We start from the raw sequence: 14303 nt of genomic DNA, 5'->3' as shown, positions 1-14303 counted from the left end.
TAACTCCACCCTGCAAAATACTCTTAAACTAAGGAATTTCTCTAAAACGTGAAGCTAGTATTACTTATTCCTGTCATGTATCACAACGATTTGGAAGCAATATGCAAGGCACAGTAGTTGATAGATTTCTTTTAAAAGTGTTGCATACAGCCTCTGCTCTCCAGAACAAGGGTTAGCAAACTTTGGCCCATGGTGAAATCCTGCCTGGTGCCTGTTTTTACAAAAAGAAGAAGAATATGCAATAGGGACCACTCATGACCAGCCAAGCCTAAAATATTTACTGTCTGGCCCTTTACAGAAGTTTGCCAATCTCTGCTCTAGAAGCATACCATTCCAGCTGTAAGTTTGACAGTTTTCTGTATTCTACTTTAGCCAAGCCTCTGTTACTGTCTTAATTTAAGGATATGTGCTTTGACATGGGTTGATAGCTTAACTTTCCTCATATATGAGCTATATGACTTTGAGGTAGTATCTTAACCTTTTTGAAATTCATGTTCCCACATACCTAGCTCAGAATTGTTTAGAGAATTGTTGGGACTGTATGTATGTCTATTGCCTGGGAGTAGTAACTGTTAACAAGTGAACTATTCATTGGGTACTGGATGTTAATTTTGGTTAAGCAGCTGATTAAAATGAGGAGACAGTTTTTCTGGTAACCTTGCCCAGTTATTCTTTAAACAGTGTAAGAAATACAAATAAAGAAGGAAACTGAAATTTTAGATTAAACAAGTTAATGTGTTTGTAGGGAAATGGAGAGTGCTAAATTTCTTTTTCTTACATTTTTTAGACTCATGATAGTAAAGAGCACCTGGCAATGATGGAACGAATATTAGGACCCATACCACAACACATGATTCAGAAAACAAGGTATGTTTTAAGATTGAAGCCTTTTGTTGGATACGTGCGATAGGATATATTCAAACTACAGAAAACCCAACGTTGTTATAATGCTGATTCCAAGGACTATAGATTTTGACTTTTTTTTTTTTCTGTACTGGTGGTAACTTCTAACTGCATCTTACTCTTTTTTTTTTTTTGAGATGGAATCTCACTCTGTCACCCAGGCTGGAGTGCAGTGGTGCGATCTCAGCTCACTGCAACCTCCGCCTCCTGGGTTCAAGTGATTCTCCTGCCTCAGCCTCCCGAGTCGCTGGGATTACAGGCGCCCACCACTATGCCTGGCTAATTTTTGTATTTTTAGTAGAGATGGGGTTTCACCATGTTAGTCAGGCTGGTCTTGGACTCCTGACCTCAGGTGATCCACCTGCCTCGGCCTCCCAAAGTGCTGGAATTACAGGCGTGAGTCACTGCACTCGGCCATGTTTTTAAAAACTAATATAATAAAAAATATTTACCTTGTGATCTAGTGCAGGGGTCCCCAACCCCTAGGAACTGGGCTGTACAACAGGAGATGAGTGGCGGGTGAGTGAGCATTACTGCTGCCTGAGCTGCACCTCCTGTCAGATAAGCAGTGGCATTAGATTCTCATAGGAATGTGAAGCCTATTGTAAATTGCGCATGTGAGGGATCTACGTGGCATGAAGGTTCCTTATGAGAATCTAATGCCTGATGATCTGAGGTGGAAGTTTCATCCCAAACCATCATCCCTCCTCCCCAGATCTGTGTCTGTGAAACCGGTCCCTGGTTCCAAAAAGGTTGAGGACCACTGATCTAGTAAACAAAATGGCTTTTCGGTTTTTTGGTTTTTTTTTTTAACTCAAGTTTATGTTTGCATAAATGTTTTCTTAAGGTGACATAAAAATAATACATAGAATATCGAAAAGCTTGTGTTTTGGAATCATATCACTCTAAGTGTGAAATTTATTCTGTCCTTAACCAGCTGTATATTCTTAGACAAGGTGGTATTTCCAAACACAGCTTCATCACAGAAGCCACCTAGGGAGTTATTTAAAGATTTCCAGCCCCATTCTAGATCTAGTGAAAACAGAATTTACAGGACTGGATCCAGGCGGCCCCTAGTTTTAAGCTGACATTGTTCCATGTGTGATAGTTAGGAACAACTTAGTTGAGATACTAAAACCTCACAGGGTGGAGGATATAAGGTGTCTGATATATAATTGTTGCTGAGGTTTTTAAAAATTGTATGCATATGTATTATATAAGTCTATACACCTAGAGAGAGCTGCTTACCATGTCTCCCCTCATGGGTGCAGGGTAAAGATACAACTCTTGTTATTTTACTAATCCAGACTTTTTTTTTTTTCTGTAGAAAACGCAAGTATTTTCACCATAACCAGCTAGATTGGGATGAACACAGTTCTGCTGGTAGATATGTTAGGAGACGCTGCAAACCATTAAAGGTAAAAGAAAAAAGATTAAAGGTTAAATAAACCACAGGTTTGCACTATTACTAATGTTTTTTAAAACAAAAACATTTCTCCCCCAGGAATTTATGCTTTGTCATGATGAAGAACATGAGAAACTGTTTGACCTGGTTCGAAGAATGTTAGAATATGATCCAACTCAAAGAATTACCTTGGATGAAGCATTGCAGCATCCTTTCTTTGACTTATTAAAAAAGAAATGAAATGGGAATCAGTGGTCTTACTATATACTTCTCTAGAAGAGATTACTTAAGACTGTGTCAGTCAACTAAACATTCTAATATTTTTGTAAACATTAAATTATTTTGTACAGTTAAGTATAAATACTGTATGTTTTGTATCAATAGCGTAATTAACTTGTTAAGCAAGTATGGTCTTGATAATGCAATAGAAAAATTAAAATTAATTTTTCTTTTTGAAACTACCATTTTTAAATACCTTTGAAATATCCTTTGTGTCCAGTGATAAATGTGATTGATCTTGCCTTTTGTACATGGAGGTCACCTCTGAAGTGATTTTTTTTGAGTAAAAGGAAATCTTGACTACTTTATATTCTTAAAGGAATATTCTTTATATACTTCAAATTTAGAACGTAACTTTAAAAGTTTTTTTTTCTGTAATTGTTGAACGGGTGATTATTATTAACTCTAGATAAGCAGGTACTAGAAACCAAAACTCAGAAAATGTTTACTGTTAGAATTCTATTAAATTTTAAGTGTTGTATTCTTTTTCATTGGGTGATATCAGGGTGATAAGCAGACATTCATGGAAAGGCATGCAGTTTGTCCATTGTGACAGTTTGTTTAATAAAACCACATACACACTTTATTTAAGATTAAAATCTAACTGGAAAGTCAGCTTGGAAAATGGACATTTCCAAGTATGTTTGGTGAGTCACAGATATAAAAATAGAAATTCTGATGGGAGGTTTCAGTTTTTAATACCAAGTCCTTAGGAGTCTTAACATTGACCAGCATCTGTTTATCGAATGACATAAGTATGTAAACCTATAGGAATTAAGGTTATTAGGCAATTTATGTTTGTGATAATTCTTACAGGAGAAAGAGGATTTGATTGGAAATCATTTTGGGAAGAAAGTGCTGCTGAAATTTCCAGAATTTAATTGATTGGTTAACATAAACTTTTTGACTCTAGGGTTTGTGGTTGTTGTTCTTTTACTGTCCTTGTTTTCACATGAAAACTATATGGAGCCAGGCACAGTGGCTCATGCCTGTAATCCCAGCACTTCGGGAGACTGAGGCAGGCAGATCACCTGAGGCCAGGAGTCTGAGACCAGCCTGGCCAACATGGTGAAACCCTGTCTCTACTAAAGATACAAAAAAATTGCTGGGTGTGGTGGCGCGTGCCTGTAATCCCAGCTACTCAGCTACTCGGGAGGCTGAGGCATGAGAATTGCTTGAATCCAGGAGGCGGAGTTTGCAGTGAGCTGAGAGTGCACCACTGCACTCCAGCCTGGGCGACAGAGCCAGACTTCATCTCAAAAAAAAGAAAAAACAAAAACCCAGTATGTAGTAAATTACTTACTTGGGCAAAAGAAAAAAAAGTCTGTTGCTATGGTTCAGTCAGCCAGGTAGGAATATTTTTTGTTGTAGAATTCCTAAGTGCTTATTTCCAGATGTAGGTTAATTTTTGTTAAAAGTATCCCTATTTCATAAGTGCATTACACAAATATTGGAGTTTTATCTGTTTGTGTTTTGTTTTGTTTTTTAGACTGAGTCTTGCTCTGTTGTCCAAGTTGGAGTACAGTGGCGTGATCTCGGCTCACTGCAACCTTCTGCCTCCTGGGTTCAAGTGATTCTCTTGCCTCAGCTTCCCGAGTGGCTGGGATTACAGGCATGCGCCACCAGGCCCTGCTAATTTTTGTATTTTTAGTAGAGGCAGCGTTTCACCATGTTGACCAGGCTGGTCTCAAACTCCTGACCTCAAGTGATCCTCCTGCCTCGGCCTCCCAAAGTGCTGGGATTACAGGCATGAGCCACTGTGCCTGGCTAATCTGTTTATGTATTTTAAACATAAAATGCATGGGATTTTCTTGTAGGACAAATAATGAAACCAAGCTTGGTTTCCTATGTTACTTAGGGGCAACATTTGTCAGTACAGTAAGGCTGTGTTCCTAAAGTAGACTAGGAGTTTAAGAAAGCTGAAACAAAAAGTTTATTGTAGAATGACTGCATACATTATGTTTAGGCCTCTGATGTAGTCCAAATACAGTGACTGTATGTGATAACTTTTTTAAAGCAGCATTTGATGTTTAAAAACAAGGTTTTTCCTGAGTCTCGGAGCTCTACAGATTAAGGTGTTTGCTATCCTTTATTTTCCCTTTCATTTTCTTTTTTCCAGTGCCATTGTACTACCCAAGCCTCCTGTTCTTTCCCCCAATAAGTGCTTCAAGTTCCCAAATTAGTGTTTACTTTCTTTTAACAACTCATTCTCAGAGTAGCTGATCTCAGGATATAGGAAGAAAGAAAAATATTCACATTATTTCTTACTAAGAAGTTATTGATTGCTAACCCCCTGTCTCTTCTGAAAGTTTACGTTCTTCACAAAGGGTATTTGCTAATTTCTAGGCCTAATTCATGGAACTTCAGGAATTCAAAGGAAACTTTAAAAAATTAGGATAGATGAAATGCTTAGAGGTTAGGGTGGTACCTCTGGGATCATTGAGTATCTTTTGCCAACCTTCCTTCCCCTCTTCTTTGAGCTTTCAGGTTCCTACTCTTAATTGCCTTTTTTTCCTTGTATTTCTGAACTCATTTTCTCAAGTTCCAAGGTTTTTTTTTGGTTTTTTTTTGTTTTTTTTTGACAGTGCCTTGAGCTTCAACACTAAAAGGGAAAAAGAATGGCCAATGCACATGAATCGTTTGTAATTTAGGTATTTTTCTTAATAATTTGATACCTCATAGTTTACTGTTTGTGGAAATTCCGTTGAAGTCAAGCTTGATTTTCTTACGAGGCATTTGTAACGTGCAGCTAAATCGATTATTTCCAGTTTGCTGCTGCTACTCATTTTCTTGAGGTTTTTTATTCATCCATGCATTCATGAAAATTTTCAGAGTAGTTGAATTAAATTGACTCCTGCTGACGGCAAGGGGACAAACTACTAACAATTTTATACTTCATAAAATTGAAAACTACTCCTCTGAGTACTCTAGAAAGGCTATATACTAGAGAAATTGGAAGTGACTTGGCCAAATCTCCCAGCAATTGTGACTTAAATTCAGGTTTGCCAGATTCTAGCATTGTGCTTTCCTGTAATAATACATTGAGTCAGAACGATCAGTTTGATTCTTATTCACAGCTCTACTCTGAAAATAAAGATTTATCGCTGGGCACGGTGGCTCACGCCTGTAACCCTAGCACTTTGGGAGGCCGAGGGGGGCAGATCACGAGGTCAGGAGATTGAGACCATCCTGGCTAACACTGTGAAATCCCGTCTCTACTAAAAATACAAAAAATTAGCTGGGCGTGGTGGCGGGCGCCTGTAGTCCCAGCTACTCAGGAGGCTGAGGCAGGAGAATGGCGTGAACCCGGGAGGCTGAGCTTGCAGTGAAATGGAATAATAAAACCCAGGTTTTTGCCGGGCGCAGTGGCTCACGCCTGTAATCGCAGCACTTTGGGAGGCTGAGGCGGGCGGATCACGAGGTCAGGAGATCAAGACCATCCTGGCTAACACAGTGAAACCTCGTCTACTAAAAATATAAAACATTAGCTGGGCGTGGTGGTATGTGCCTGTAGTCCCAGCTACTCGGGAGGCTGAGGCAGGAGAATCTCTTGAACCCAGGAGGCTGAGGTTGCAGGGAGCCAAGATCGTGCCACTGCCCTGCAGCGTGGGTGACAGAGCGAGACTCTATCTCAAAAACAACAAAAAAAACCCAAAACCCCCAGGTTTTTATTACTTGTATTTCATTTATTCAAAATTTTCTTTACTGAGTTAAACATTGCATGGCCATTTGAAAACTTCTGTTTTAAATGATAGGCAGATACCAATATTTAATCCTTTTGACATCCTGGAATGAAGAAACACTTTGGGAATAGGTGACGTGGGTTTTTAACTGTCTTCCAGTTTCAAAATTGTGATTCCCACAACATTTGGTGCAAGTGAAATACTTTACACATCTAGTACTTGATTAACAAAAGCTACATTTTCAAATATTGTAGTCAGAAGAATTCATTATCAATAATAGCCGACAATTGTAGTCTTACTAGAGTTCATATTTGCAAACAATTCTAATTCTTAAAGTTTTTTTTTTAATCATTTGATCACTGTTTTTAAGAATTTGATCTCTCCACCCAAATCCCTAAAAGGTCTTAATATAGTTTTTTGCATATGGTTGGTTGATTGGTTTTGTTGGAGTTCATTTTGTTTGTTTTTAGAGATGGGGTCTCGCTTTGCCACGCAGGCTGCAGTGCATTGGTGCGATCATAGCTCACTGCAGCTTCAGACTCCTGGGCCCAAGCAATCCTTTCACCTTAGCCTCCCAAAGTTGCTGGGATTACAGGCATGAGCCACTGTGCATGGCCTGTTACGTTTTTCAAGTAAAGGGAATGTAACGTTCAAAAGTCAGGTTAGTTTCATAACTGTCAATCGAGCCTTTTGGGATATAGTTAAAGAGTAAATTCCCCTAATATGAATATACTCTGTTTAAGCCATTTGAGAGAGTTGGCCAGTTCTGTTAGGGCTTAATTTTTAAAAAATAGAATGCAAAAGTCAAACAGAATAATGAATTTCTATATACATATAGCCCAGCTTCAGTAATTAAAAACATTTTGCAAATGTTGTTCCTTCCCCCAACTTAATTTCCCTGTTGTATTTAAATACAAATGCCAGATACCGTATTACGTCACTCATAATTTTTTATTATGAGTTTATCATTTTAATTAAAATAATTTGATGAATTATTTTTATTTTGATTATGAAATAGTAACAATATGGTATAATATAGTATTTCATTCCTAAAATATTTTTAACAGATAAGTTTTTTCTCATGATGTCACTATCATATCTAACAAAATCTTAGTCTGATATTCAGTCCATATTTAAAGTTTCATGAATGTCTGAAGAAAATGCCATTTATAGTTGATTGGTTTGAATCAGGATCCAGTCAAGATAGGGGACTAGCAGAATGAAGGTCACTATGATGAAATATTGAATATGGGAAATGCTTTAAGACAAATTGACCCAGTTTTATTACCAAAAAAGTAGAATGAGGTTGGAGGTGGAGAATATACATACAATGATTAAGAGCCCTGAGACATATTAGCATGTGTGGGCTCTGGTCCTGATTCAGACAAATTATAAAATGATATTTTTAAGCGGAATTTATTCTAACAAATACAGTAGGGATGTTAGAAATATGCAATATTGCAACTTTTAATAAAATAATGGATCCAGGCACCTAATCATCAGATGCTGAATCATTGGGTGAAAATTGGAGGATGTATTAGTCCGTTTTTACACTGCTATAGAGATACTACTTGAGACCTCGTAATTTATAAAGGTAGGAGGTTTAATTGACTCACAGTTTTGCATGACTGGGGAGGCCTCAGGAAACTTACAATCATGGCAGAAGAGGAAGCGGGAACATCTTACATGGCGGCAGGAGAAAGAGAAGTGAAGGGGAAGGAGCCCCTTGTAAACCATCACATCTTGTGAAAACTCACTATCATGAGAACAGCATGGGGGAAAGTACCCCCATGATCCAATCACCTCCCTCCCTCCCTTGACACATGGGGAGTATATTTCGAGATGAGATTTGGGTGTGGACCAGGAGCCACACCATATCAGGGGACTTTATCAGGAGGATTGGGCTGGCAATGGCTGAACTCAGTGATCAGTCACAACCTAAGATTGATAACCCGACGGTGTACTTCCTGAGGTGATGAAATGAGAAGTACGCAGCACCTGTGATGTATCATTTTCTTAAAAAGTTGTACCTGGGATTAAGCCTCTAGGTTGAAGCTGTAATATAAAGGTTTTAGCTCTTTTTGCCTTTCATTTCTTTCTTACCATCTGATTCCTTGAGGTAGCAATTTAGTGTATTGAAAGGACTTGGATTTTCTGCACCATGGTTAGAACCTTAGTCCCAGATCCTCTCTGACACTCAACCAAGTAAAGAAATTTTACTTTGTTACTTGGGGTTACTTAGAAGTAATATCCATGTTACAGCATGATTAAAATCATCTAGCAGATTACCTGGCATTTGGTAGTTCCACTAGGAAGTAGCAGTTACTTTTTCTATAAATGTTTTAAACCCAATTTTTTGTTTGTTTGTTTTGTTTTTTCTTGAGATGGAGTTTTGCTCTTGTTGCCCAGGCTGGAGTGCAATGGTGCGATCTCAGCTCACTGCAACCTCCGCCTCCTGGGTTCAAGCGATTCTCTTGCTTCAGCCTCCCAAGTAGCTGGGATTACAGGCGTGTGCCACTACGTCCCGCTAATTTCTGTATTTTTAGTAGAGATAGGGTTTCAAAATATTGGCCAGTCTGGTCTCGAACTCCGGACCTCAGGCAATCTTACCTGCTTCGGCCTCCCAAAGTGCCGGGATTACAGGCATGAGCCACTGCGCCTGGCCAACTTCTTGTTTTTTAAGTAATGTTAATTGTTCTTGATGGCACCAGAAATTACTGTCAAGAATTCTGTTTTTAACAACCTAGTTTGTATTGCAGCATTTCACTGAAATTGGAAGGAATAGAACTTTCAAAGAAATTTGTATTTAACAATCAAGTATGTTCACTATTCAGATTTTTTTTTTTTTTTTAACATTCACTCCTTTTTTGGTTTTAACGGTTACAATTCTGGGGAGAAATCATATTAAAAGACTGAGGAGGCTAGGCACGGTGGCTCATGCCTGTAATCCCAGTACTTTGGGAGGCCAAGGCGGGTGGATCACTTGAGGTCAACAGTTTGAGACCAGCCTGGCCAACATGGCAAAACCCCGTCTCTACTAAAAACACAAAAATTAGCCGGGTGTGGTGGTGGGTGCTTGTAATCCCAGCTACTCGGGAGACCGAGGCAGGAGAATCGCTTGAACCTGGAAGGTGGAGGTCGCAATGAGCTGAGATTGTACCGTTGCACCCCAGCCTGGGTGACAAGAGCAAAACTCCATAAATAAAACTTAATAAAGAACACCTGAATTAAATACCCTTTGAGGCTGGAATGTCATAGGCCAGCAGTCAGTGTAACAAAATGAAGTAAAGATTAATAGATTTTTGGAAGATCCCCTGCCCCGGCCACCCAGGTGACTTAAAAATTTTTCCACTATAAATAGAGTTTTTTGTTTTTTTTTTTTTCTTTTTTTTTTTTTTTTGAGACGGAGTCTTGCTCTGTCGCCCAGGCTGGAGTGCAGTGGCGCACTCTCGGCTCACTGCAAGCTCCGCCTCCCGGGTTCACGCCATTCTCCTGCCTCAGCCTCCGAGTAGCTGGGACTACAGGCACCCGCCACCACGCCCGGCTAATTTTTTGTATTTTTAGTAGAGACGGGGTTTCACTGTGGTCTTGATCTCCTGACCTCGTGATCCGCCCGCCTCGGCCTCCCAAAGTGCTGGGATTACAAGCGTGAGCCACAGCGCCCGGCCAATAGAGTTTTTAAAACAAAAAAAAATCAAGTGTTTTCAAAAGCTTCTTGGTTTACTTCTAGCTAAAGACAACATGAGCAAGTATGGTTTTGAGAATGACAAAAGCAAGCCTTTATGATATTTAGAGTATCTCATTTATAGGGGAGTTTACTTTTAAAAGATCTCGCTATTTATACTTTTCAGATTACTCTAGAAACATTTAAATATTTAGTGTCCTCACAACAACTGCATAACATGAGAACAATATGGTTTGCTTGCCAGCAGAGTTCGTTGGATTCAGACTCTGTTGTCACCTGTATTATGTGGACAAGTTGCATAATCTCTGTAGTCTCCTCATCTTTGAAGTGGAGTACTAACACCTAACTTCCTGAGGGTTGTGAGGATTAATTGAAATTATTTACATGAAGTGCTAGTGAATAGTAGCTATTGTTTTCACCATTTCTTGATCTATTCCCCATAGATTTATACTGTACTCTATAGCCTACAAATTATTTTCCTGTTATTTTGCTTTTCACCCTATAGGAATTATATAAATGAGTGAGTGCAGACAGAGATTATCTCCATTTTAATGTTAGCACAATGCCTTTTTCTATGTGTGTACTTCTAATTTTTTGTGTCTTTAAAATGTTTCTTATAGGCAGTATATAGTTGGATTTGCTTTTTTATCCTATCTAACAATCTGCCTTTTAGTTATGTTTGGACCACTTACATTTAGTGTAATTATTGATGTGGTTTGGTTTAGATATGCCATCTTGATATTTTCTGTTCCATTTGTTCTTTATTACTATTTTCCTCTTTCTCTGCGTTATTTTGGATTATTTTTCTGTAACTCCACTTTATTTCCTTTGCTGGCTTATTAGCTGTAACTATTGTGTGTGTTTAGCAGTTGCTTTAGAGTTTATAGTGTACATCCTTGTTAAAAACCATTCATGTTAAAAACCCACTATATATATATATGTGTGTATATATATGTATATATATGTGTGTATATATATGTATATATGTGTGTATATATGCATATGTGTATATATGTATGTATAGGTATGTGTATATATGTGTGTGTATATATATATATATATAGCTTTAAACCATTGATTACCTTTAAAAGAGATTTAAATAATAAGAAAAGAAGCCTATATTTACCCACAGAGTTAGTATTTTCTATGCTCTTCAGTCCTTGTGTAAGTTCATATTTCCATCTGGCATGGTTTTCCTTCTGCCTGAATTACTTCCATTAACATTTTTAAAATTGTGGGTCTGATGGTGGATGAATTTTTTCAGCTTTTGTATGTCTAGGAGTCTCTCTTCAGCCTTTGTTTTTTGAAAGGTAATTTTGCTGGATATAAAATTCTAGGTTGACAAAAGATGTTGCTTACCTATCTTCTGGGTTGCATTGTTTGCAACAAAGAAATCTGCTGTTACCCTTGTTACTGTACTTATGTCTCTTTTTCTGGTTACATTGTTTTCTTTCACTCATTTCAAGCATTTTGATTATAATGTGGCTTGTGTTGTTGTCTTCATGTTTCTTGTGCATGGGTTTCTTGAAATTATTGGATATGTGTGTGGGTTTATAGTTCTTATCAAATTTGGAAATTTTTTTCAGCCATTATTCAAACATTTTTTTCTGCCCTCTCCCCCAGGGACTCCAGTTATACATGCATTAGGCCACTTGAAGTGATTGCACAGATCACTGATGCTCTTCACTTTTTTCAGTCTTTTTCTCACTGTTTCATTTTGCTTATATTGATATATTTTTAAGTTCATTGATCTTTTGCCCCAAAGTGTCTAATTTGCCTTTAATGTCATCCAATATATTTTTCACCTCAAACATTACCATTTTAATCTCTAGAATTTTAAGTCTTTTTAAAAGATATCTTTCATATCTCTACTTAACATGTTAAATCTTCCCTCTAGTTCCTTGAACATATGGAATACAGTTACAGCTTTTAATAGCTTTGCTTACTACTATTTCTGTTATCTCTGTCATTTCTGGGTTGGTTTTGATTGATTGCATTTTCTTCTATTATGGGTCATATTTTCTTGCTGCTTTGCATGCCTGGTAATTTTACCTTTTGTTTTACTTTATTGGGTAAAATTCTGTATGCTTTATTGTGGGACATGATTAAGTATTTGAATCAGTTTGATCTCTTCAGGTTTGGGTTTTAAGCTTTGTTAGGACCAGGGCAGCAATTAGTCTAGGGCTAGTATTTTCCCCACTATCGAGGCAAAAACCTTTTGAGTAACTCTACCCAATGTTCTCTGAGTTACCAGATTTTCCACACTGGTTGGTAGGAAGAACTATGCATGGCTTTGTGTGAGCTGTGGGGTTTGTGTTTGCCAATTATTAGAGTCTAATCCTTTGGGGTTATTCCATCCTGGCCTCTGGTAGTTTCCTCACACATGGATGCTGATGAGTCCTCAGGTGAAGGCTTCAGGGGGACCAGTTGCAGATCTCTAATTCTCTGTGCAGCTCTCCCCTCTCCTGTCCTCTCCTCTGCAAATTCTAACTGCTTTGGCCTCCCTGGACTCAGCTTTCTGTCTTCACCTTTGGCTGGCTCTACCGGCACTGCGTCCTGGAAAATCTCTCCAGAGTAGGAACCCAGGGCAATCCTTGGGTTCACTTTGTTTCCTGTCTCCCAAGGATCACTGGCCTTTGATGCCTGATGTCTGGTGTCTCAAAAACTGCTCTTTCATACAGGTTTTTTTTTTTTTTTTTTTTTTTTTCTTTTTAGTTGTTTTAAATAGTAGGATAGTAAATCTGGTCCATGTCAATATCTCTGTTTTAAAAACAAAAAGGTGGCCAGGCATGGTGGCTCACACCTGTAATCCCAGCATTTGGGAGGCTGAGGCAGAAGGATTGCTCGACCCCAGGAGTTCGAGAGCAGCCTGGGCAATATAGTGAGACCCCCACCTCTAAAAAATAATAATAATAAATAAAAAATGAGGGTCTATAGCTTGTTTCAGTTTATACTGTGAGAAATTAGTGGAGCCAGAACTAGAATCTGGGCATTGAATCAAAACTTGGTGCCTTTTTTAACATTGCCTTCTTAAAAAAATTTTCTTAAATAGCATTACCTTAAAAAAAAAAAAACAGCACCCTTTGCTATCCCTTTAAACCTTGTGGCTTAATTTAAACAATTTTCTGCTGAAAATTTTTATAAACTGGATTACATATCCATGCCTTCTTGAACAGCAGTTTGAACATATTTGAACCTTTTCATTATTAACATTACTTCTTCAGTGGTTGTCCACCCTATCTGACCCAAATAATCCCTATTTTATAAAATAGTTTGATATGCTTCTTTTATCTCCAAGAGTCTGAGCGTTTGTAGATCATCAGGTCAGGGTTGCTACACATTTTTGTTCCGGTTGCAATTGCGCAAAGGCGTATCATGAGGTGCCCGGCCTATTCTTTCCTGCCCCCATTGTATGAAAGCAGCCCTACCTCTTCCTCCTCATTAGGGTCAATTGCCTCTGCCAAATGGTGCCTTCTTGATGTCAGGTCCCTCTATACAGAGTTCAAACTGCCCTGGGTGGCAGCAATAGCTTGTAGTTTAATGGAACCCCGACTGTGTCCCCTGGCAAGAATGTAACCCCTTTGAGAACTAGGACCTCTAACTCTAATAGCATAACATCCCCCATGGGGTCATGGGGAGGGAGGGCTAGTGCTTCTACCCCTGGGTTCGTGGACCCACGTATTCTTACTGGGAGCACAGCATCATACAGAGGCTCCTGATTTAACACACACACTACATCCTGAGAGATGGCACCAAATCCTTCAGGTAGTGGTCTCTGAGCTGGTGCTTCATCTGTGCCTTCAGAAGGCAGTTCCAGTATTCTGTGAGGCTGATTGCTCCTGACCAGTGCAGGATGCAACACAACCAGTGGATTCCTTGGTCCATGGGTTCAGCCCCAGACCTTTACTGTAAAATGGGTGCCCTGGTTGGGTGTGGTGGTGTGTGAGATCCTGTACCCGTGGGTTGGGCATTCTGTAAGGATAGCAATGCTGGCTGAGGCTCTGCAGGCAGGAAAGACAAGCCCACACCTGGTGTTGTCCCTGTGAGGGGCAAACCACTGGCCCTTGCAGGAAGGAGGGAATCCAAAGTAGTTGGTTTGCCACCAGGTGGCCAGTTAGTCTCCCTGAGGTGTACTTTGTTTAGTCTATTGCTGACAGATTCGCCATTCATAGGCAGCAGTAGCGGGATTGGTGTAAGTGCTGTCTACCTGTTAGGTGATGCTACACACGATAGGTTAGTGGATATTCTTTTATTCCCCCTCAAGATCTGCCCTTCACCCTTCTGCCTCTGCTCTCTGCCCTTTAGGAGGCTGGCCCCGTGCCCTGGAAGTCTGGTCGTTGGAAGGCCC

The 14303-nt window shown here is 39.2% G+C and overlaps 1 protein-coding gene across 7 annotated transcripts in view; it reads left to right on the top strand.

The window, feature by feature from the left end:
• The window catches only part of CLK4 (CDC like kinase 4), a 28715-nt gene extending 25176 nt beyond the window's left edge, over window positions 1-3539 (top strand). For 5 of the 7 annotated variants that reach the window (XM_058440199.1, XM_058440201.1, XM_058440200.1 and 2 more), the window contains 3 exons: window positions 788-867; window positions 2231-2321; window positions 2408-3539. In XM_058440199.1, coding sequence (XP_058296182.1) covers window positions 788-867; window positions 2231-2321; window positions 2408-2548 — 312 coding nt within the window. In that variant the 3' untranslated portion in view covers window positions 2549-3539. The remainder of the gene's footprint in view (window positions 1-787; window positions 868-2230; window positions 2322-2407) is intronic. The other 2 variants (XM_032158820.3, XM_058440204.1) reach the window with 2 other exon arrangements.
• Window positions 3540-14303: the final 10764 nt, after the last annotated feature.

The sequence above is a fragment of the Hylobates moloch genome, unplaced genomic scaffold (genome assembly GCF_009828535.3).
Source record: "Hylobates moloch isolate HMO894 unplaced genomic scaffold, HMol_V3 SCAFFOLD_6, whole genome shotgun sequence".
NCBI lineage: Eukaryota > Metazoa > Chordata > Mammalia > Primates > Hylobatidae > Hylobates > Hylobates moloch.
Note: the sequence above shows the minus strand (reverse complement) of the source record. Positions and strands in the feature narration are given on the sequence as shown.